At 35.4% G+C, this 22,338-nt stretch overlaps 1 protein-coding gene across 3 annotated transcripts in view; it reads right to left on the bottom strand.

Moving 5' to 3' along the window:
* Positions 1-1,705: 1,705 nt before the first annotated feature.
* The window catches only part of NFXL1 (nuclear transcription factor, X-box binding like 1), a 53,315-nt gene continuing 32,682 nt past the window's right edge, over positions 1,706-22,338 (bottom strand). For all 3 annotated transcript variants that reach the window (XM_060147289.1, XM_060147288.1, XM_060147287.1), the window contains 8 exons: positions 21,065-21,086; positions 20,500-20,640; positions 17,585-17,751; positions 13,936-14,005; positions 9,694-9,798; positions 6,610-6,696; positions 5,744-5,797; positions 1,706-3,286 (listed from right to left, as the gene is read on the bottom strand). In XM_060147289.1, coding sequence (XP_060003272.1) covers positions 3,113-3,286; positions 5,744-5,797; positions 6,610-6,696; positions 9,694-9,798; positions 13,936-14,005; positions 17,585-17,751; positions 20,500-20,640; positions 21,065-21,086 — 820 coding nt within the window. In that variant the 3' untranslated portion in view covers positions 1,706-3,112. The remainder of the gene's footprint in view (positions 3,287-5,743; positions 5,798-6,609; positions 6,697-9,693; positions 9,799-13,935; positions 14,006-17,584; positions 17,752-20,499; positions 20,641-21,064; positions 21,087-22,338) is intronic.

Below are 22,338 nucleotides of genomic sequence, written 5' to 3'. Positions count from 1 at the left end.
CTATGAAGCTTGCTAACCTCAGAGGTAGACCCTAAGGTCTAAGGCTTAGACAGTGGTCTAATCACTGTCACTGAATAAAGAGGCAGCTTCTACAGACCAAAGAGATACAGCTACCTTACATCAGCTCTAGCTCCAGAGCTCAGACTTCTGTCTCACTTCCCAGTACCCATGGATGGACAAACCTAGCCGCCGGAGGAGTCCCCTGGGTCATCTGAAATAACACAAAGAGCCCAAATTTTTTATAGGTCATCTATAAACACTAACACAAATACTTATCTCTTTTTAAAAATTTTAACATTCATAGCCATGAAGCTCAAGCATCAGACTTCTTTGCAAAAAGCAAACATTTTTAATGTTTTGCTTCAGTAAAGTTCCTTTGGCAATTTCAGCAAAGATTACACCAATTTATTTGAAATTATTTGATTTTAATTTAGACTTGAATAATGAAATTAATTGAAATACAAGCACTTAGGTGTTGGTCAATCCCTAAAAGTGTTTAAACTGAAAAATACTAAAAGATTTCAATATAAATATTCCACAAATTTCAAACAGTAAGCTAATAAACTTTTATGATACACAGTAAATAGGAAAATAAGGCCATCACATTCACATTTTTGTCTATGTCATTGTGAGTGGCTATTTGGTAACTCTTCCATTCCTTCTCTAATTGGCTTAGACTGAAGCAAAAAGGTCAACATGTACCGCTTTATTTCCCTCAGAACAAATTAACGTTAAGTATTTAAACAAAATTTCATTTCATTTTGACCTTAAAGAAATTATTTATTTCCTCCCCATTCCACTCATTGTGCAGCAGTTTCCGCAGCGTCCTCAGGCCACTCCTTCAGGGCAGTGGGGAACCGAGGGAACTGCAGGCCCGAATCACTGAGTTGAAGCACCACCAGCACCCCCACCCTGGGCTGCCTCCTGCTCATCTCCCTCCCTGCTTTTACCTTTGATTCCTTAGAGTCTTCTCTCCACACAGCAGCCAGAAGACAGTTATCTTAAAAGAACAATGACCAACAACTATTCCCCACTTAAAACCTTGCAGTGCTGCCCACTGCAACTAGAAATAAACCCCCACTCCACAGCATGGTCTATCAAGCACACTGTGAACTGGCCCTGGGCGCTCTCTCCCCGTCACTCACTCAGCTCCAGCCACACCAGCCCTTCTGTCTGTTCCTCAGCTCCGCCAAGCATCTCCCAACTTAGTGACTTTGTACTCACTGATTTCTCTCCCTCACAGACTTTTCCCTCAGATCTTCAAATGTCCCCATCTCAGAGGGACTCTCCCAATCTAAATTAGCCAGTGCCTTTTCAGCCCCCTCTTTCATCACTTTCTGTAACATTTCTCTCATTTTTTAACATCACTTATCATACATGAAATCACGTTCATTTTATTGTGTATCTATTTCCTGCCCGCTCTCTTCCACTCCTTAACAGGTCCCTGAGAGGATCACCATTATCTTCAGTACCCAGAAGGTTCCTGGCACGCACTGAAGGCATATGTTGATTGAATAAATGAATGAATAGTTGGGCAACTTTGGGTTAATTAATTAAGCTCTGAGCTACTAGCCAAGCAAATAAAAAACAGCAAACTGCTTCATTTATCATTCACTCAATCTCCCTCTTCCGCTCACTAGATTCTTCCACACAAATCAGAAAGAAAACTTAGCAAGAACACAAGCCCAACAAAGAGGCATGAACCAGGCTTCAGGTTTGTTTATTAGGCCAAGATTTTGAAATACATGAAAAGAGCTTACCACATGGACATCTAACATTCATTTTAGAGTACAGTAAGGTAATGACTTGAGTGTAACAGCTCTAGTTAAGAGCTTCTGAAACACCAACCCAGTAACTCTAACATTGGGAAAGGTAAAAAATAAATCTAAAATTAAAACAAAAATACCATAAAGAAAGGAATGACTGCCCTTCCACTTTAGATACCAGCTAATACTTGATTAAGGAACATAACATTAAAGAAATTGAGTTAAAGAAAGCAAACTTTTAAAATCCTTCTTTGTACTTTTACCACTTCTACCACTTTTTAGTACCTATCAATTGCTATGTTTTACATCAAGCATTAGAGTTTTATACCTTGATAAAATTATAGGTTCCTGAATATTTTAAATAGTAAATATTCTAGATTAAAAATTTGGTATGAAAAATTTTAATGAAAACATTAATTATACAAAAATTAAATAGCAAAACCATTTAAAATGACTTACAATTCAAACAGATTTGGCTTACTGATATTTCTCTATCAGCTTGTTTTCATAAGAACTTATTATTTCCAGCTGAAAAAAATCTACTTATACGATTGTGATAAGAAGAAATGAGAATAAAGTACATAAAGCTCGTAAGCCTGTGCTCCGCATATATTGCTCATAAATATTAGTTTTTCTTTTATTATTACTTTTTATTATTACTTTGAAAAAACACATACAAGTTTTACAAAACATGTCAACTTCAGTTAAAAGTTTCTTATATAAGACATAGCCACATGTGAGGAATCTAGCCTGGCATTTTTTGAAAACAATTATATTTTCCTCTGAGTGACATACTACATAAAATTTTACTTCAATAACTGATAAAAATTCCTCACTAACAAACCAACTTATGAAGTCTAATTATATAGCTTCATGTTATAATTTATGAGGTCTTTTAGAGGATATATATATTTTAAAAAGTACAAAGTTACATGATCAGGAAAAGTACCTTTTAATAAGTAACCAAAACATTGTGAAATATTCCTCTTACTACACATACGGCTCAGTTTCATCTTAATTTTGCCAAAAAAAAAAAAGATGGCTCTAAATAGTAAATGAAACAGTTATGTTAATAGAAGGAAGCACAATGAACAACTAACATGTTACCCTGCCACTGGCTATGCCTTATGAAATATTTTACAATTTCAGTCATGCTTTTACTATTGCCACTTCTAGTATGCTAATTAAGATAAAGATTAACATTCTGTCCTTCTAACAACCGCTGGAAGAGAATAGAGAGATGAATGTGAATATATATTATGTTCTACAACATTCACTTTCTAATATTCCAAATTTAACAACTTATCGAAATCTAATCTGAGGTATGTTAAGAGATCAAACATTTTTTAATCCACACCATGGGCTATGTACCATGCAAACACTAAAACCACAACTGCACATACTGGAAAGAGATAATATTTATATTTTTGCCACAGCGTTAGCTCAACTGCCACTTCATCTCTCTTCCTGTTCTTCTTCCGACGACCCTTCAGTCTGTTTTCAAAAGCCTCCAGTTCGGCCTAAATCAAAACAGTATCATTTTTATTAAATTCAATACACACACTGATTTAAAATTTTCCACTTAGATAAAAATAAATTTGGGAAATGTTTTAATAGTAATGGTATATAATAAACATTGATTTGATTTTTTAAAAGAACATCTCTCCACTACTGATTGTATTCAACAAATTCAGAACTTAGGTAAGCAGAAAGGGAACTAGGGAGTAGTGAAAGAGATTATTTCAGATTGAAGGCCTGCCTTTGATACTAAATACAGAAACATCTGATTTAAAATATAGACATTAGTTTTATACATCAACACCATTAACCTATAATTAATGGGGCTCTATAATATAGAGCTTCTAGTAAGTGCTAACGGATGACCCATTAGAATAAAGATACCTATAATTCTAGTTTTATACAATGCTGGTATAATAAACATTACTGGCTTGTATGGAAGAAATTCAAGTGAGTGAAAAGAAAAAAGCTGCCGGAAATTGATTCCTCTCTGTCAAATACATTTCAAAACACAGAGTACAAATTCTTCAGGGGAAAAATGCTTCATGCTTTAAATCAAAATGACTCTTTTAGAAAGCAGAATTATATAAAAAACTCGTTCTAAAAAAGAATAACTAGGCCTTCCCTGGTGGCACAGTGGTTGAGAGTCCGCCTGCTGATGCAGGGGACGCGGGTTTGTGCCCCGGTCTGGGAGGATCCCACGTGCCGCGGACCGGCTGGGCCGGTGGGCCGTGGCCGCTGAGCCTGCGCGTCTGGAGCCTGTGCTCCGCAGCGGGAGAGGCCACAACAGTGAGAGGCCCGCGTACCGCAAAAAAAAAAAAAAACGGGTTTCCTTGGTGGCGCAGTGGTTGGGAGTCCGCCTGCCGATGCAGGGGACGCGGGTTCGTGCCCCGGTCGGGGAAGATCCCACATGCCGCGAAGCAGCTGGGCCCGTGAGCCATGGCCGCTGAGCCTGCACGTCCGGAGCCTGTGCTCCGCAGCGGGAGAGGCCACAACAGTGAGAGACCCGTGTACCGCCCCAAAAAAAAAAAAAAAGGATAACTAGATGACACTCATTATAAAGTATAGATTTTCAGTCTACTGTTAAGAACTTACTTATTAAACTTTAATGCATGATAATATAACATAATACACTATAGTGCACTGTTATTAACTAAAACCGGATACTTATTAACTAAAATATATATGTAATATTCATGCAAGATTCTGTAAATGTGTATTTAAAAGGAAATAGAAATTTCAGTTAACATATCCATGACTTTGCTCATAAACCACACTGGAAGAAGACTTAACATATACTTAATACAAAGTGGCATTCTTCAAAGAACCAAAATGTCAGAATATTCTCAAGTAGTTGTTGATATACAGCACAAGGTCAAAATATATTAAAAGCAGTCAAACTTGAGAACTACTGACACAGTAAAATAACTAATGCTTTAATGATGACTCACAGTCATCAAGCACAGTTTAAATTATTTTCTATACACTCTGTTTAAAAGGTGAGTAAATAGAGAATATGTTTAAGATTTCTATCCACAACTGTTTATGAAAAGGGGAGGAAGGGACACCCTAAACTATTCTTAATAATTTAATCTCCCAGGATTTTAGTCGATCCATGTTTTACTGTATTAGCTCTGATAACTTATTTTTTGGTTTTAGGCAAACCAACTTTATAGAACCATAAAACACCGGAGGTCATTTTATCCCACGCTTGCTACATGAGTTGTTTTTAATGCCCTCTCTCAAGTCATGCAAATTTCAATTTCTTCATTCATAAAGGCAACAGTTTGTATACAATATACACTGCTTGATAAGTATAAAGCATCTCAAAATGCAAACTGACAAAAAATTACATGTCACTATTACAAAGTTAAGACACTCTTTGGAGTGTATGATCAATAAATACAGTATTTGAGCAAACAGGGGATATCAGGAATGTACTTGTTATCTAGGTAATAACAAAGAACAGATAAAAATCCTGCATTCAAGAATCTAATCGGTAAATAAGGGGATGTATTATTAAAACAAATGTGTTGTTAGTAAACAGCACTTATTTGTCACAGATAACCTACAACTCAGTAAAACAGAACTCAAATAATTTTAGATGAGCGAAGACATGCACTGCAGAGGATGACTTAAAATGGATGCTGCCATGCCCTGACCCTCACCCCTCAACCAAAAGAGGAGTTATCTCTTCAGAATGGACGAAACTGGCAAGCAAGTAAATTGGGAATACACAAAATATCTGTGAACATACAAGGTCCCGTGCTTCTTCAGAGGTTCAGTATACCTGGACTGAAGTAAGTGAATGGCTAATTTTTGTTTTACAGGAACTGTATTTTCAGTCCAGAACTGAGCTCACCAGATCCTAATTTGTATGTTTCCACATACCTTGTATTTGCATAAAAACTAACGATGATACAAAGAGACAGAAGTTTGGGTATTTTTTGTTTAGTTACCTGTTGTCTTCGTTTTTCCTCTTCAAGAGCAGCTTTGGCTTCTGCTTCTTTTATCTGTTTATAGACATTTAAAAGTAAATTAACATTGTAATCATCAAATTTTACATAGAATTTTAACATCTTTCCTCCCAGGCTCCACTAACCCATAACAACTTCTGGGAGCTTTAAACTGAAAATTATTTAAAGAAACGTAAATGTTATATACCGAGAAGTGTTACCAAGGTACTATCTAACAGACAGGGGGTAAGGGGAGGTAGGTTGTTATACCTTATATAAACATTTCAGCTTAACAACTATAAGAGATATTAGATCACAGTTCAAAGAGTTACAACACTGTAAACTGAAATACTTTAAAACCAGACTTTTTCTCTTAAGTTACCATACTAAGACTCTGTAATAAATTATTGAATACCACTCTTTGCCTAGAGTTGAAACTGACCATTTTCCTAAAATGCCCTCTCTGGAAGGGAATCCTTAGTTTCAAACAAAACCAAGAGCCTACTCCTTGATTGCGTTGATGGACAGAAACAGTGATGCTAGAAGTAACCCAAACAGCAAAGAATCCCAAAACCTTATTTTTGTATTATTTTAACATAATTTTCAGGAGGCTTACACTAACATTAGGATGAATAACTATGTTCCAGAGCACATACACTAACTGGTACAGAGGATGGAAAAATCTAGTACACACCAGACCATAAAAAGCACACCTGAGGGTTCAAAATAGGCCAACAAACTAGGCTTTTATCACAAAAACAAAAAAGGATGAGATTTCGAGTTGTTCATAATAAGCACATAAATTAATGCACAAAATAAGTAGGGAAAGGCTGCTAACACATTAAAAATGACATTTAACCTGACATTACCTCAGATGCTTTCCGCTTCATTTCCTTGCATGTTATGTCACATTCTATGGAAATCTGATTTTCACGTACTTTGTTGCACTGCAATTCCTACAAATAAAGTTTTTAAAAATTTGATTTTAAAAGATTTTCCCTCAAAGTTGTAACTGTATGCCATAAAAAAGCAAAATTTCTCTAGCAGCTTAAGATTATGCATACTATTTAAGTCGTGTTAATATTTAATAATGACATGGTTGCATGCATTAAATGTCTTAGTTCAAACAGTGATTATTCTCTATCTCTTAACTGCAAAAAAAGTGAATACCATAAAATTAAAACCATCCATTTAATAATCATTTACTAAACACCACTACCAACTTAGCTTCAATTTCATTTTTAGTCTTCATTTTTCTTTATCTTTTCTTGTTATTCTTCTAAAGCTTCCAGGGAGGTACTAGAGTAGTGCCATCCAACACAGCTTTCTGAAATGATGGAAATGTTCTAAACGTGCACTACTCACAAGGGTAGCACTTACCACACATGGTGCCTGAGCACTCAAAGCATGGCTACTGAAATTGAGGAACTGAATGTCATATATTATTTAATGCTGATTCATTAAAATTCTAATTTAAATAGCCATATGTGGCTGGTGGCTACCAACTCAGTGAAGTTCTCGAGTTTTCTGGAGAGCTAAAAATTTTTCTCTCAACCATTTTATCTTTTTAAAAAATGTTTAGATGAAAATCATTCTAAAGCTTATATCTGTACTTCACTGCCTCCTTAATGGAATAATAAAAAACTAATCTACTCTTTTATTGATGAGGTGACATCAATACTATGATCAATTTGTGTACTATTCTGTAATAAAATAAGTGGTCCTTATTTTAAATAGTCTTAGACTTTGCTTTTGGAGATCTTATATCTGCCTTTTATTCATTCCATATTTTTTGCTGCCAGATGTCACTTTTGCTTTAAGTGTACCTATTTGTACCAGTTGCTCCTTTCCCACCACACCCTCAGACACTAGTTTTTTAGTTCATATCTACCAGAGTTAGGAAATGAGATCATCAAATCCTGAGCAAAGTACATATACTTTAATGAAGCACTTTATAGCACAGAATTTTGGCTGAGGTTGGTGATAAACACAGTCTTGTCATCCAAGGACAGTCCAGACAAAGGAAAAATAACATGGACAAACATTAGAGACAAAAATAAATACTGCATGTTTGTGGACATTAAGTCTATCAGCCTGGAAGAAGGATCATCATATCTTTTCTCATTCAAAAGGTACTTATAGAGTACCTGTTACATGAAAAGCACTGTATTAGGGACAGGGGATACAACAAGGAAAAAATTAACATGGTAAATGCTAAATTAATAATAATTATAGCTGCTACTATTTATTAAATATAGCAGTCATTGTGCTAAATGCTATATAAGCATTATTTCTTTCATTCCTTTCAATAAGCCTATGTATAAACTGTTTTACAGATGAGGAAACAAGGTTACACATGTCCCTGGAATCACAAAGCTCTTAGTCATGAACCTAGCACAAAGTACAAAGAAAGCCAAGAGGAAGGAGCACCTAAGTCTTCCCAAAGGAGGCAGAGGAAGGAAGCCTTCCTAAACAAGGAAATGCTTGCCCTGAGTATTAACAGGATTCTAGTAAGCAGAGCAGTAAAGGAAAAAAACAAATATATGGCCACAGATGAAAGGGGAAATAGCAGATGTGTTAGGGCACTTAAGTAATGGATTCACAGAGATGACTGCCAGGGGATGAGACTGGACAAGCAGGCAAAGGTAATATCATAGATCCCCCTTTATGCCAAGTCTCTCTATACGTACACCTTCCTTATAAAGTGCATATTTTTTCCCAAGTGATGAAGAACCATGACGAACTTACATTGGAAGTATTACAATTAGGAAGGTGTAAGGAAATCTGTTATGAAGCTGTTTTCAAAGTCCAAGCATAATCTGCTGCCAGAGTTCTAATGGGTGGCAAACTGCACTCAGACAGTAAGATGAGATTACAGAGAAAACTTGAGAGACATTTCAGACTAAAAGTGATTTGACTGAGTACTGATTTTCATATAAAGGTGGTCCATTTAAATATCTAGCACTTAGGGTTCCAACTCCAGAAAAGCTCAGGCCTATAAATTTAAATTCAGAAGTTACCTGAATCCAGGAAATTACATAGTAGGAGCTATAAAAGTAAATGAAAAGTAAAGGTCCTCAATAAAAGCTACACATTTTCAATAAATATTTGCTGAATGGATGAATAAATGAGTGAATTGAAAGAGAAAGGAGAGTAGCTTTAGGGAACAACCATAAGAATATGAAGGCAAAAAAGGCATTACAACTAACTATAACTGAGAAAGGGAAAATCAGAAGTCAAGAAAGAAGAATCTTCAAAGGAGTCAACAGTGTCAACAGGGAAGTCAAGGAAAAGAACTGACCTTTAAGAGTTCAGTGAGATTCTTCAATCCTAAGTTTTGCTAAATGGTATGTAGTTTGCTTCCACTGAGCTTTCCAATCATTAGCTTTTGCCCTTTTACTCCTTCATTACCAGTATTTTATCTTAAAATTAACTCTCTCCAAATTTGAACGTTATTGTATAATTTTATAAGGCTACGTGTATGTGAGGTCTTTTTAAGGCAACATGTTCACAACATAATACTGACGGTAAAAAAATGTCATAAATAAGAGCAACAAAGGTTAATTCCAGACCATTTCTTAAATCATGAAACTTACTTTTTTATTACTCACATTGTGCATCTTGTGCAAAGACCTCAAATCTAGAACACACTGATTCTATCCAAAAAAGGGCACTGAACTCAGTTCCAATATAAAATAATCCTCTTTTACTATTAAATTGCAGAAAACTAAATTGCCAAACAAAGCTGATTTTTAAAATAAGCACTTGCAGAAATAGATATGCCAATAATAAAAAGATTCTAAGAAATAAGACCTTAAAATTCAGTCAAAAAAATAAAGTCAAAGAACTACCAAAATACAGACTCCCCGTCCCTGCCAAAAAACCCCCCACAAAACAACAAAACCGACAAAAATGTACACAGAAAAGAATTTTCGATAACTTAAAATATATACCTTTTTAATTCTTTTACAAGGACATCTAAGTTTCACCTTTTGGTTGCAATTAAAGGGACATTCACCAGGATGGCACATTTCTTTGCATCTATGACCACAAGGAAGCTAAAATAAAACCAAAATAAAACAATTATATATTTATACTTTAGTCATACTCTACCTCCCCTTTCCCCAGCAACTATTTTAAGAAAAAGTCCATTCCAATAGGGTCAATAAATCCTGGATAATTGGCTGATTTTTCAACTTTTTTCTTTTGGATATAAATTACCTTAATTCCCAGAAATGCTCAATATTCTCCCTGGTTCCACTCTAACAGCACATCTTACATCACTCTTGAGGCTAGTTAGAGCCATGTGACCAAGTTCTGGCCAACGGAATGTAAGCGTAAGTGCTTTTGTGCCTTAAAGCTTCTCAAGAGCACACATCCATGTTTTTCCCTCCCAATGTGCTGGAAATGAGGATATCTAGAGCAACAGTGGGGCCCATGACTCAGAGAGCAGAGCTGCCCTGCTAACTTGGGTCCCTGGTTCTATACGTGGAGCACTGTGACACATCCACCTTCCCTTGTAAAGGCAAAGTAATGCCATTAGTCCTGAAAAGGTATTCAAACTCATGAGTAATCATGGAAATGTAAACTAAAGTCATGAGATGCCATAAGACTGGCAAACATTTTTAAATTTTGACAATACGAAGTACTGGTAAGGATATGAAACAAAAGGAGCTATAAAATCCTGACGGTAAATTGGAAAATTTACTGGTTACATATAATTATTTTGGAAATCAGTATGACTTTAAGTTGAAATTACACATTCCCTATGACCAACCAACTGCACTACAAAGAGAAATCTATACACATAATACCAGAATGTACAAACAAGAACATTCATAGCAGTATAACAACTCTACCTATCTACCTACAGTAAAATAAATAAACTACAGTATATTCACAATGGAGTAAATGGACTACAGCCACATGTAATAAAAATGACAAGCACAATGTAGAGCAAACAAAGCAAGTCACAAAAGTTCATACTTTTGAACTTTAAATATAAAATTATGCAATCAATATTGCTTCCAGATATATCTGTAGTAAAAACTTTAATTTACAGTAAAAATTATAAATTAAAGCAAGGAAATAATTATTATAAAAGGCAAATGGTGGTAACATAGAATAGAGGGTGGGAACTACACTAAGAAAGGAACTTTGGTAGTCTTCTGAGATGCAGCAATGCTAAATTTTTTGACCTAGGTGGAGTTACATGGTGTGCACTTTTTAACCATTTGTTAAACTGTACATATATGTGTTATGTGCTGTTGAGTATGTAATAATTTCATTATTTTAAAAAATCAAATCACATGACCATTTCCCTGTTAGATGTGCAAGTATGTATTATCTCAAAAGCCAGGTTATACTCTGAAAGAGCAGAAAAGTAGTCCCAAAGAAAGTTGATTAGAATGTACAATATATAGTGACTGTATCTTCATTATAGATTTCACAGCAAAAAACAGAGGTTTTTCTAAAACATTCAACCTTGATATTCATTTAAAGATGAGATATCCTACCCCTTCCACTCACAGTGAGATGGTTTTCTTCTACTCTACTCAGCCCTTAATATCATTCTGCTAGCACTTTGGTTAAGTCATACCAAATGGCTTACCAATAAGCAACACGGTCTAGTTCAAAATGTTTCATTTTAATCCCAATAATTTAAAAATTTAAAAAGCTCTCTTTAAAAATAATTAAGGAAAGCTTGAAAATCAATATTATTTGTGGATAAATACCCATACCATAATTACCATAGCCAGCACATCTATAGCACTTACCATACACTAAGACCTTTACATGTTATTAACTCACTTAATATTCAGCACTCTAAAGTGAGTATTACTACTGCCCCCATTTTACACATGAGCAATCTGAGATACAGAGACATTAAACAATTTGCCCAAGTAAACAACAGAAAAGCTTGCATAGGAGTGATAAAACCAAATTCAGAAATAATTTTTAAAAGTGATAAAACCAAATTCAGAAATAATTTTTAAAAGTAGAATTGTATATGTGGGGCACAATTTAAATAAAGGTGCAGTTCTTAATATCTTTACATTTCCTTTTAGTTTAATTCAAACCTAATTGAACAGTCCAATAGACACATAGAGTGTATATCAAAGAAGTAGTGGAGCTGGAAGGACATGCCTATGCCATTCCCACAGTTCACACTTACACTCGCACTCAATATACATTTACCAACTACCTAATATGTACAACCAGGGGACCAGAGACTGGATATAAAGACAAACATGACACAGTTCCTGCCCACAAGAAATCTACAGTATGGAAAGGGGAGGAGAAAGCAAACAGGAATTTATCAATGGATCAGAATTTGTCATAATCCCATACCATAACTCTGAGTCTAAGATATCTACGGCAGATTCAAAAAGACATAGTTCTTGGTTGATCCAGCGTATGAGTTGATACCATAGCCTACTGGTTCTCAAAGTGTGGTGCCAGACCAATAGTATCACCCTTATATAACAGCATATTAGAAATGCAAATTCCTGGGCCTCCACTCCAGGCCCACAAAATCAGAAACTCTGGGGTGGGGCCCAGTAAGCTGTTTTAACAAGCCCTTGAAGTGATTCTGATGCACACTAGAGTTTGAAAAGCACTGCTGTAGTCTTATCAATGTCAAGAGAACATAAACTAGAATGAGTTCTATTAACCACAGTAATACTCACCTGTCCACCCCTAGACTGTTCTAAACCATAACAGCCATTTGGATTGTTCCCAACCTAAGAATACATTTTTCAAGAAAGTCCAAGGAGACACTAGCAATACCAGGGGCTCCAGAATGGCCTAGATCCCAAAAATGATGAGCATGAGAAAAAATTTTTTAAATAAATACTGCCCACTCATCTCCAGTCCCACCAAATGGCGTAACAGGATCACAACTGAATTACAGCCAAGGCAATGCTAAATTGCAAATTAGCAATCCCTGAATTCAATTTTATTTCTAACTGCAACCTCATACCAAGTTACTGCGTCAGGTTAAAAATAAAACATTCTCAACTACTTATTACCTGGAATTTTAATCTGGACAGAAGAAAATTTATTTTAACAAGGGAAAACTTAGAATTTGAAGAATTCAGAAAATTAAACTTGAAATATCCCATGCCTCTAGTTTCACTCATATAACAAAGACAGGATTATTAAAATAATCATTTATTGCTTGAAATGTCTCCCTTTTTGTAATCTTACATAACTTTTAAAAATCGCAGGTTCAATTTCCAAGTTGTTAAACAGTAATCCATAAAAAGTGTCCAAAGTTTTAGTTAAAAGGAAATACTGTAAACAAAAAGGCATATCATGAATTGATTTCTCTTTTTATTTAATCAAAGAGACAATACTGTATTTAAGACTTCATTGTCATCTCTTCCGATTCTAAATAGGATGAGAAATACTTAGATAAGTATACAAAGACAAAGGATTAAAATAAAAGGGGTGCTATTAGTACATCTGTAAGTCAAAAGAATTCCTTTATAAATGTCCCCCCAAATGAAATAGCCGTCACTTCCCTACCCCCGACAACAGCAAAAAAGATACAGCCTAACTGTTAAGTTGGCCAAGGAGAGATACTACTTTCGTTTCTCAAATCATTGCTGGGCTAATCACCAACCAGTGAGTTTTTACCTTTTTACTCTGAACAATTTTTCTGAACCACTTTCAATAAATTAGTTTAAATACAACACATATACAAGCACCAGAATCTCTAAAAGCAATACTTTATATATGAATGCTTTATATTAATTTAAGATAATAATGAGCTTTAACGTTTACACATGCACACACGCACGCGCACACACACACACACACACACACACACACACGATCTGTTTTTTCTACTGTGGATTTACTGTCCAACTGCCCATGAGCCACACGGTTCTTGATCTACTTATATTTTAAGGTGGGTAAACATTAGGTCAATATTTATTGTGTAAAGTACATAAGCTATCTTTAAAACTGCTTAAAAAAATCTTCAGAGTCATTCCTGGTCCTAATATCCCCAAATTTCATAAAGAGATGTGCTTCTACCCTAACCATACGTTTCTACAAACACCAATCACATTTCCCTTTCTGTACCCGCATTTCTAGTGGTCCAGAAAAGACCTGGAATAGGATGACCAAACAATAAAAGAGAAACAATGCCTAAGAAATACAACGTAAAAGATTCTATTAAATCTTACCTCTTTAGGACACTGATTTTTGCAACAACTAAGGAGGTTCTTTTCATTTACATCAGCTGTGGTTATTTTTCTAAAAAGATGAGAGGAAGTTTTGATGACATTCAAACAAAAGTCCATTTTATAGTATGGTTTTTCTAAAAAATAACTCAATTTCAAACATATCCATAAAATTATCTTACTTATTTACTTCATTTTTTAAAGAAATATTTTAATTGTATCTCATCTGTAACATCCTCAAATTACTTAACTGCTTTGATAATTCAAAACTTCTAGCCCTGTATCTTCCACCAACAAATCAAATGCCAAAAATGGCAACTGCTGCAAAAAGGAAGTACAAAACACACACAAAATATCATCTACGCCTGGCCTTTCTTTAACAGTTCCTGCTAGTTATCTCTCCCTGTAGATCAATCATTATTCATAATTATAATTCTTTGTAAAGCTTCTACATAAAAGATTTAAAACTAATGGTTTTAAATTTTGACCGAGGGCTTCCCTGGTGGCGCAGTGGTTAAGAATCTGCCTGCCAATGCAGGGGACACGGGTTCGAGCCCTGGTCTGGGAAGATCCCACATGCCGCAGAGCAACTAAGCCTGTGCGCCACAACTACTGAGCCTGCGCTCTAGAGCTTGCGAGTTACAACTACTGAGCCCACGTGCCACAACTACTGAAGGCCCCACACCTAGAGCCTGTGCTCCGCATCAAGAGAAGCCACCGCAATGAGAAGCCTGCACACCGCAACGAAGAGTAGCCCCCGCTCACCACAACTAGACAAAGCCCGCATGCAGTAACAAAGACCCAACTCAGCCATAAATAAATAAATAAACAAACAAATAAATAAATTTATTAAAAAATTGACCGAGAGAAAATGCTCACTCAGATTTACTTCTAAAGAACAGGGAAAAAAATGTTACTTCAAATTGAGGAGTTTAGGCTATTCAGTGGGAAGTGCAGTAAGCTTATTAGAAAAACTTTTTTTCAGTTGATTTTGGATTAAGCTATCTATTAATGTTAGAAATTGATTCAGATCATTTTAGATCAATCTGTGCTTTTATATGTTTTCAGTGTGTAATTCAGAAAAAGTCATAAACACCAATGAATAATACTTCCTAACAGACAGCTCAACAGTAGACACTGTATGAGTCAGTCAACAGTGACAATCTAAAAATCCCCATCACCTGTGTCTCACTTTACTCTTCCCCATTACCTTCCTTCTCCTCTCCTTTATTTTCTTTTCCTGTTCCCTTCACTAGACATAATTGCCAAAATATACCATAAGTTTAGCCTCACTAATGTCAAAACTATTATCTTAAATATTTGTATCAAATTGGCTATAAATGTACTCTAAGATACCACATGCAATTTTCCCGGCAAAGTTGCACGTAATAATAACAAAGTTTTTACTCTGGCTCTATTAAAGTTGTATATTTTCATTCTTACAGGTAAGGTGCTTACCTCTTAAGAGCTAATATCACTTTGTTCCTGTTACTCTATCATTAGGAATAAGCTTTTCAAGGCCTGCATCTTTTATATCTAATTTCTATAGAAGAAATTACATGAAGCAGAAAAGGATCAAAAGGAAAAGATGACTTATGAAATTATTCACTGAACTGAAAGTGAATGAAATTATTGGGACAAATACTGAGACTGAAGAATTCTATATAAAAACATATACTTTAAACATGCATTCAAGAAACGGAAGAAGCAACTCTGGATAGCTATGGTAATAGAAACCACCTCAATCCAAATATATCCACACATTTCCCCCCAAAATCATTCAGTTCATTAATAACAAACAAAATCACTCAAATCCTATGACCTCAGCAAAGCCAGAAGACAGAAATTTCTACAAACTTCAAATTACCTGTAAGTAGAAAAATAAACACCAATTCCTAGCAGAGCTATTTCTCAAGCTCCCATATAGCAAGTCTTTTCAGAGAGCTTGGTAGAGTTCTGGAAAAACTGAGCAGAAAAGAGAAGAGGCGCACTGAGCTAACATCACACAAGAAAGACAAAGTCCACCATAAATGTAAAAATACTGAAAAAGTCTTGGTGGATCAGAGCACCAACTAAAGAGAAGAGACTTTAAAAACTGCACAAGAATCAAGGAGCCAATATTGGAAAGGCAACACTCTGCGGAACAAGACAGTAAAAAGGGAAGGTGCCCTTTGGAGATGACACGACAAAGGGAAAAAGAAGCAAGAGAGGGAAATTTAGGACCCTGAAAGACCAAAGAAAACAACGTCTTGGGACTTCCCTCGTGTACCAATGGTTAAGACTCCCATGCTTCCACTGCAGGGGACACGGGTTCAATTCTTGGTCAGGGAACAAAGATCCCTCATGCCTAGGGGCACGGCCAAACAAAAGAAAACAAAACAAACAAAAGAAAAGAAAACTACCTCTTCTCATCAGTCATCACCCATTAATAAAGGAAAATTGTCCTCTTAACTCTCCCTACAAAACTTATAAAACTAAAAATTATAATTTTTTAATATTTCAACAAAATAATTTTAATATTTAAAAAGAATAAAATTTGACTTTCCAATTTAAAGCATGAGTCCAGAGTATAAGAGACAAAAACAAATTTAAGATAATATTAACAGGCATTTTTCTGCAAGTATTTACGCTCAAAAAATCAGACATAAACTCATATTCTCAAATTTAATCTGAGGGCTTCCCTGGTGGCACAGTTGTTAAGAATCTGCCTGCCAGTGCAGGGGACGCGGGTTTGAGCCCTGGTCCGAGAAGATCCCACATGCTGTGGAGCAACTAAGCCTGTGCACCACAACTACTGAGCCTGCGCTCTAGAGCCCACAAGCCACAACTACTGAAGCCCATGCTCCTAGAGACTGTGCTCCGCAACAAGAGCAGCCACTGCAGTGAGAAGCCCATGCACGGCAATGAAGAGCAGCCCCCACTCGCTGCAACTAGAGAAAGCCCATGCGTAGCAACGAAGACCCAACGCAGCCAAAAATAAATAAATTTTTAAAATTTGTATATGTAAAAAAATTTAATTCTGAGTAAAATATACTTACAAAAAACCCACTTTATAGACTTAAGTGAAATGGAGCTGAACAAGTTAGGTTAATTACATATTTGATCATGATAAACAGAAAAAAATGTAATTTTTTTCTCCCTCTGCATAATCCACAAGCAAAAAATTCCATTTTTAAGTAAGGAACATATAGAGGTCATATCCTAGTATGATAAATGCTACAACAGCAACATTTGTAATAAACAAAAGCTACCTTTTAAATCTATGATTTAAAAACTGTGCCTAAGTAACTATGTGCAAGTCAACTTTTGATCCAACAAAACTCTGGCTGACACTGTTATCTGAAAAATCTGCTATAGGAGTGCTTCTCCTGTTTTTTTTTAAAGCAAATTTTTTTTCTAACAAAATCTTATACAGAATCCCCAAGTGGAAAAAAGCAGAACTGTCCTGGTTGAAATCAAGGTAAAGTATCTAGAAGATGAAATAGTCTACATTTCTTTCTTCCAGATCTCTACTGGAAAATCTAGGTCTCCAGCCCCTAAGGACCATACTGAAAAATATTCCTTAAAGTATTCTATAAAGGGTTCTGAATTATGAAGATATACCAGTTAAAATGATTTTAGTAAAACAAGAATATTTCTTAAGTCCACTTACCTACATTCCACATAAAGACTTGTGATCTTGCAGTGACATTTTACTCTAAGCATCTGAACACAGGGAGGACACTTTCCAGGGTGACATGGCAAAACACACGGATGAGGACAACCTGGCGGCCGTGATTTAGAGCACCCTTCCTCACATTGAAGGCATTCTGGGCCAGCCTGATAAGTACCAAGGAAATAAGTCATCTAAATACAGAAGTCTAACATTTCTATATATGTTAAAGTTATAAAATTTATATATCCCGTTAAAAGAAAGTACTTCTGTAGCTCTTAGAAATAGTTAATAAAATGGTGCCATGCTTTCACTCTTTTAAAAATATTCAAAATGAATAATAGCAAGATCATCAATAGGACCATTACTCACAAAGATTTTGATGTCTACAAACCTCATTTGATCAAACTGCCTCACCTTTAAAATAGACTTGTGATTACATGAAGCATCCCTATTAAAATGTAAATTACTTCTTAGTCAGTGGCAGAAAAAAAAAACAGAGTAAAAACATTTTCCACCCAAGAAGCATGATCATCACCTAACTAAAAAAGCAACACACAGGCTTCCCTGGTGGCGCACTGGTTAAGAATCCGCCTGCCGATGCAGGGGACATGGGTTCAAGCCCTGGTCCGGGAAGATCCCACATGCCGCGGAGCAACTAAACCCGTGCGCCACAACTACTGAAGCCCGTGCACCTACAGCCCGTGCTCCACAACAAGAGAAGCCACCACAGCGAGAAGCCTGCACACCACAGCGAAGAGTAGACCCCGCTCGCCACAACTAGAGAAAGCCTGCGCACAGCAACAAAGATCCAGTGCAGCCAAAATAAAATTAATTAATTAATATAAAAAAGAAAATTAATTATCTCTTTTTCATAACCAATTTTAAAAAAGTCACTTGGGAATCTTGTTAAAATGCTGAGGCGGGGCCTGAGATTTTGCATTTTTAACAAGATTCCAGGTGATGCCAATGCCACTGGTCTGCAGACAACACTCTGTGTGGCAAGGGTCTGTAGCATACATAATATAGAAGAAATGCATGTGTATATCTATGTATGTGTGATTATGTACGTATACATATGTTTTCTTTTTTATTTCTTTTTGATGACAGACTTTCCTCAAAGAGAAAATATCCTCATTCTTCTTTCAATCAGTCAGAAAGTATTTCAGCCCATGTTTGCTTGCGAAATACACACCACTGTGATTGCCATCACCTTCACACCTTTCCCCAGTTAACCACATTCCCACTCACTACAGCCAATGAATTAGGGTTATATTTGCTGCTAATGGTATCAATCAGAGCCATCCCACATAAGAATGGCATTGACTGAACTGAGATCTGAGGGTTAAGGCAAGGGAAGGAAAGAGACTAGAGCAGAGGTAAGAAGCAAAAGAGCTTTGATTTCAGTTAATTCAATAAACACTTATTGAATACCTGCTGTGTTATAGGCTCTGTGCTATACCTCAAGGTAGAAACTGCATTAAAAATTCCAAGGGCATTTGGGTCAAGAGAGACCTATTAAGAGCCTTTCTCCAGTGGGTCTCAATTGAGATGTTACAGTAAGGAATTAATTTTTAAAGTTTCTGAATTATTTAACCTTTAATACATAAATTAGAATGATTGCAAAGTTATCCCCCAAAATAATATAATTTCCACTCACTTATACTGCAGTAGCCTTCCCTGAGTGGGAGATAGGGTGGATTTGTAGCTAAATTGAGAAGAATTGCACATAACTTATAATCCATATTTCACCACAGGCACTGACTGCCTACGAAGCCATGTTGGGATAATCCAAGGTAATTCCCCAAACATGTCATATCACTTCTTAAAATGAGTTTTTTCTGATACATCTGATATTCTGGAAGTCTAATGGAGGAAAGCCATATAGTAGCTATTCTCTAACTAGTTAAAGTGGTTTTGAATCATTATGTTAGTTTGATTTTATAATTCCAATATCTTTTTCATTTTATCATGAGAATATTTTTATTGAGGATCAAGGCATGACTCAGTGAAGAAATTATAAGCAATACGATTTACATATATATCTGCACATGAGGACGAATGATACTATAGACATGTGTCATGCATTACAATCACCAAATCAAAGACCAAAACATCTAATAATGCAAGTGAAATTTTCAATAACACAATTCATGGTAATAATTTAAACACCTGTAAATGTAATGTTACTTAATAATAAAATTAAGCTTAAAATCTTTGGCTTATTCCTCATTAAGCACACTTGCTAATATTATTATGATTCCCTATAGAATGGAAACCTAGGAAAAAACATTATTTTAAAAATAAAATTTAGTATTAATTAAAATTTGATTAGCTACATTTGTTTTTCCTTGTGAAATGGCAATTTTTAGACATCTTTGAATGGTTGATTTCTCATATGCTTGTAAAATGCTTTTAGTAAATTTCACGTAACTTATACATATCCTGTATCTGTGATGGTATTTACTTCCAACAAAAGATTGAGAATTTATTAAAACTATGAACATCTACCCCATGTATTAGGTTTAAAAAACAGCTGACTGCAAATGCTCCAGACTAAACTTAGAGATATAAATGGATAGCAGTAGAGGTGATACTGCTACTTACTATCTAAAAAGAGACACAATTTCTGTACTTTTATCATAAAATCAAACCTTATGTATTAACCCAGGTATAGCATGTAAACAGTACCAAATTAAAAGGCATATTCTTATGAACTAGCACAAAGATACAGAGAGATATACACCAAGTTGTTAAAGTTGGTTGTCTGAGGAAAGGCAAGGAAGGAGAAGGGATGAGGGCAAGAAAAAGGAAAGAGAAGTTATAGCAAAATGGAAAATATTTATGGCAAAATTATTGAAAAAAATGTTTCAAGCATACTGTAAGCATGTATACATTCAACTCAAGGACATTACCTTGTTTTTGTCAGTGCAGGAATCAATTTCAGTTACTTTGTGGCACTCTTTAATACATGTATGATTCTGACAATCTAAGGTTCGTCCACAAACTCTCCTACAAGAGTAGGGTCCTACGGTGTGGCATGGTAGTGGGCTCACCTTAAAATTTAAGAAAAAAAGGAAAATCAGCAACACAGACACACACACACAACCTATTAGAAGCATGTTTCAAAAATGACTCTGTTATCATTTGAGAACAAGTTTCATCTAATACATTTTCATTAATAATTGTTATTATCAAAATCAAAGTAACCTATCCAAAAAAATCCAAAGAATGAATCCCAAGGAGCAAAACATTCTATTCCTAAAAGGGAAATTCAATGTAATGATTCTGCAGTGAATGCATATACATAGGCTAATTCTCAAATAAAAGTACTGTGTATTTTTAAAATTAGTAGACAAACTCTTGTACTCTTTAGAGCACTAAAAAGACAATACATTGACTTTGTTATTTCTAACGACCATCATATAGAAGAGGTACATAGATTACAAGCTTTACTTAAAGTTTGTGCCTGTAACTCACCTCATGCTTTCCAAGACATTCCCTGCAAGACAAAAATGAAATGAAATGAAACATTATACAGTCTTCAAAAAGAATATTTTTAAAGCAAAGATGCTAACTCTACTAGTCTTTTTTTAAAGAATAAAAAATAAGCACGTAGGTTGCAGGATACAAAGTTAATATACAAAAGCCAATTGTTTTCCTACCTACCAGCAATGAATGACTGGAATTTGAAATTAAAAACACACCACCATTTATACTAGCACACACAAAAATGAAATACTTAGATATAAATCTAACAAAATAAATTCAAGATTTATATGAAGAAAACTACAAAACACAGATGAAAGAAATCAAAGATCTAAATACATGGAGAGATATTTCATGTTCATCTATAGAAAGGTGCAATGCTGTTAAAATGTCACGTCTTCCCAACTTCATCTAGATTGAACACAATTCCAATCAAAATCCCAGCAAGTTATTTTGTGGATATCAACAAACTGATTCTAAGGTCTATATGGAAAGATAAAAAACCCAGGATAGCCAACACAGTACTGAAGAACAAAGGCAGAGGACTGACACTACCCAACTTCAGGCCTTACTATAAAGCTACAGTGATCAAGACAGTACAGTACTGGTGAAAGAACAGACAAATAGATCAATGGAACAAAACAGACAGCCCAGAAATAGACCCACACAAACATAGCCAACTGATCTCTGACAAAGGAGAAAGGCGATCAAATGGAGAAAGGGTAGTCTTTTCAACAAACGGTTGGTGCTGGAACAAAGGAACATCCACATGGAAAAAAAATACAAACAGACTTTATACATTTCACAGCAGTTAATTCAAAATGGGTCACAGACCTAAATGTGAAATGCAAGACTATAAAACATAGGAGAAAATCTAGGTGACCTCGAGTTTGGCGATGACTTTTTAAATACAACACAATCCATGAAAGAAAAATGGTTAAGTTGGATTTCATTAAACCAAAAACATCTGCTCTGCCAAAAACACCTAAATAAAAACAGGTTTTCATTAACACAAGCCACAGACTGGGAGAAAATATATGGAAAACACATATCTGGTAAAGAACTTGTATCTGAACTATAAAAGAACTCTTAAAAACTCAACAATAAGAAATTAAGCAGCCAATTAAATAATGGTCAAGATTTGAGCAGAGAACAGACACCTCACCAAAGAGGATATACAAATGGCAAATAAGCATATGAAAAGATGCTCAACATCATATGCCATTAAAGAACTGCCAATTAAAACGAGATACCACTGCACACCT

Source organism: Lagenorhynchus albirostris, chromosome 4, assembly GCF_949774975.1.
Source record: "Lagenorhynchus albirostris chromosome 4, mLagAlb1.1, whole genome shotgun sequence".
Taxonomy (NCBI): domain Eukaryota; kingdom Metazoa; phylum Chordata; class Mammalia; order Artiodactyla; family Delphinidae; genus Lagenorhynchus; species Lagenorhynchus albirostris.
This window is presented reverse-complemented; position numbering and strand designations above follow the sequence as displayed.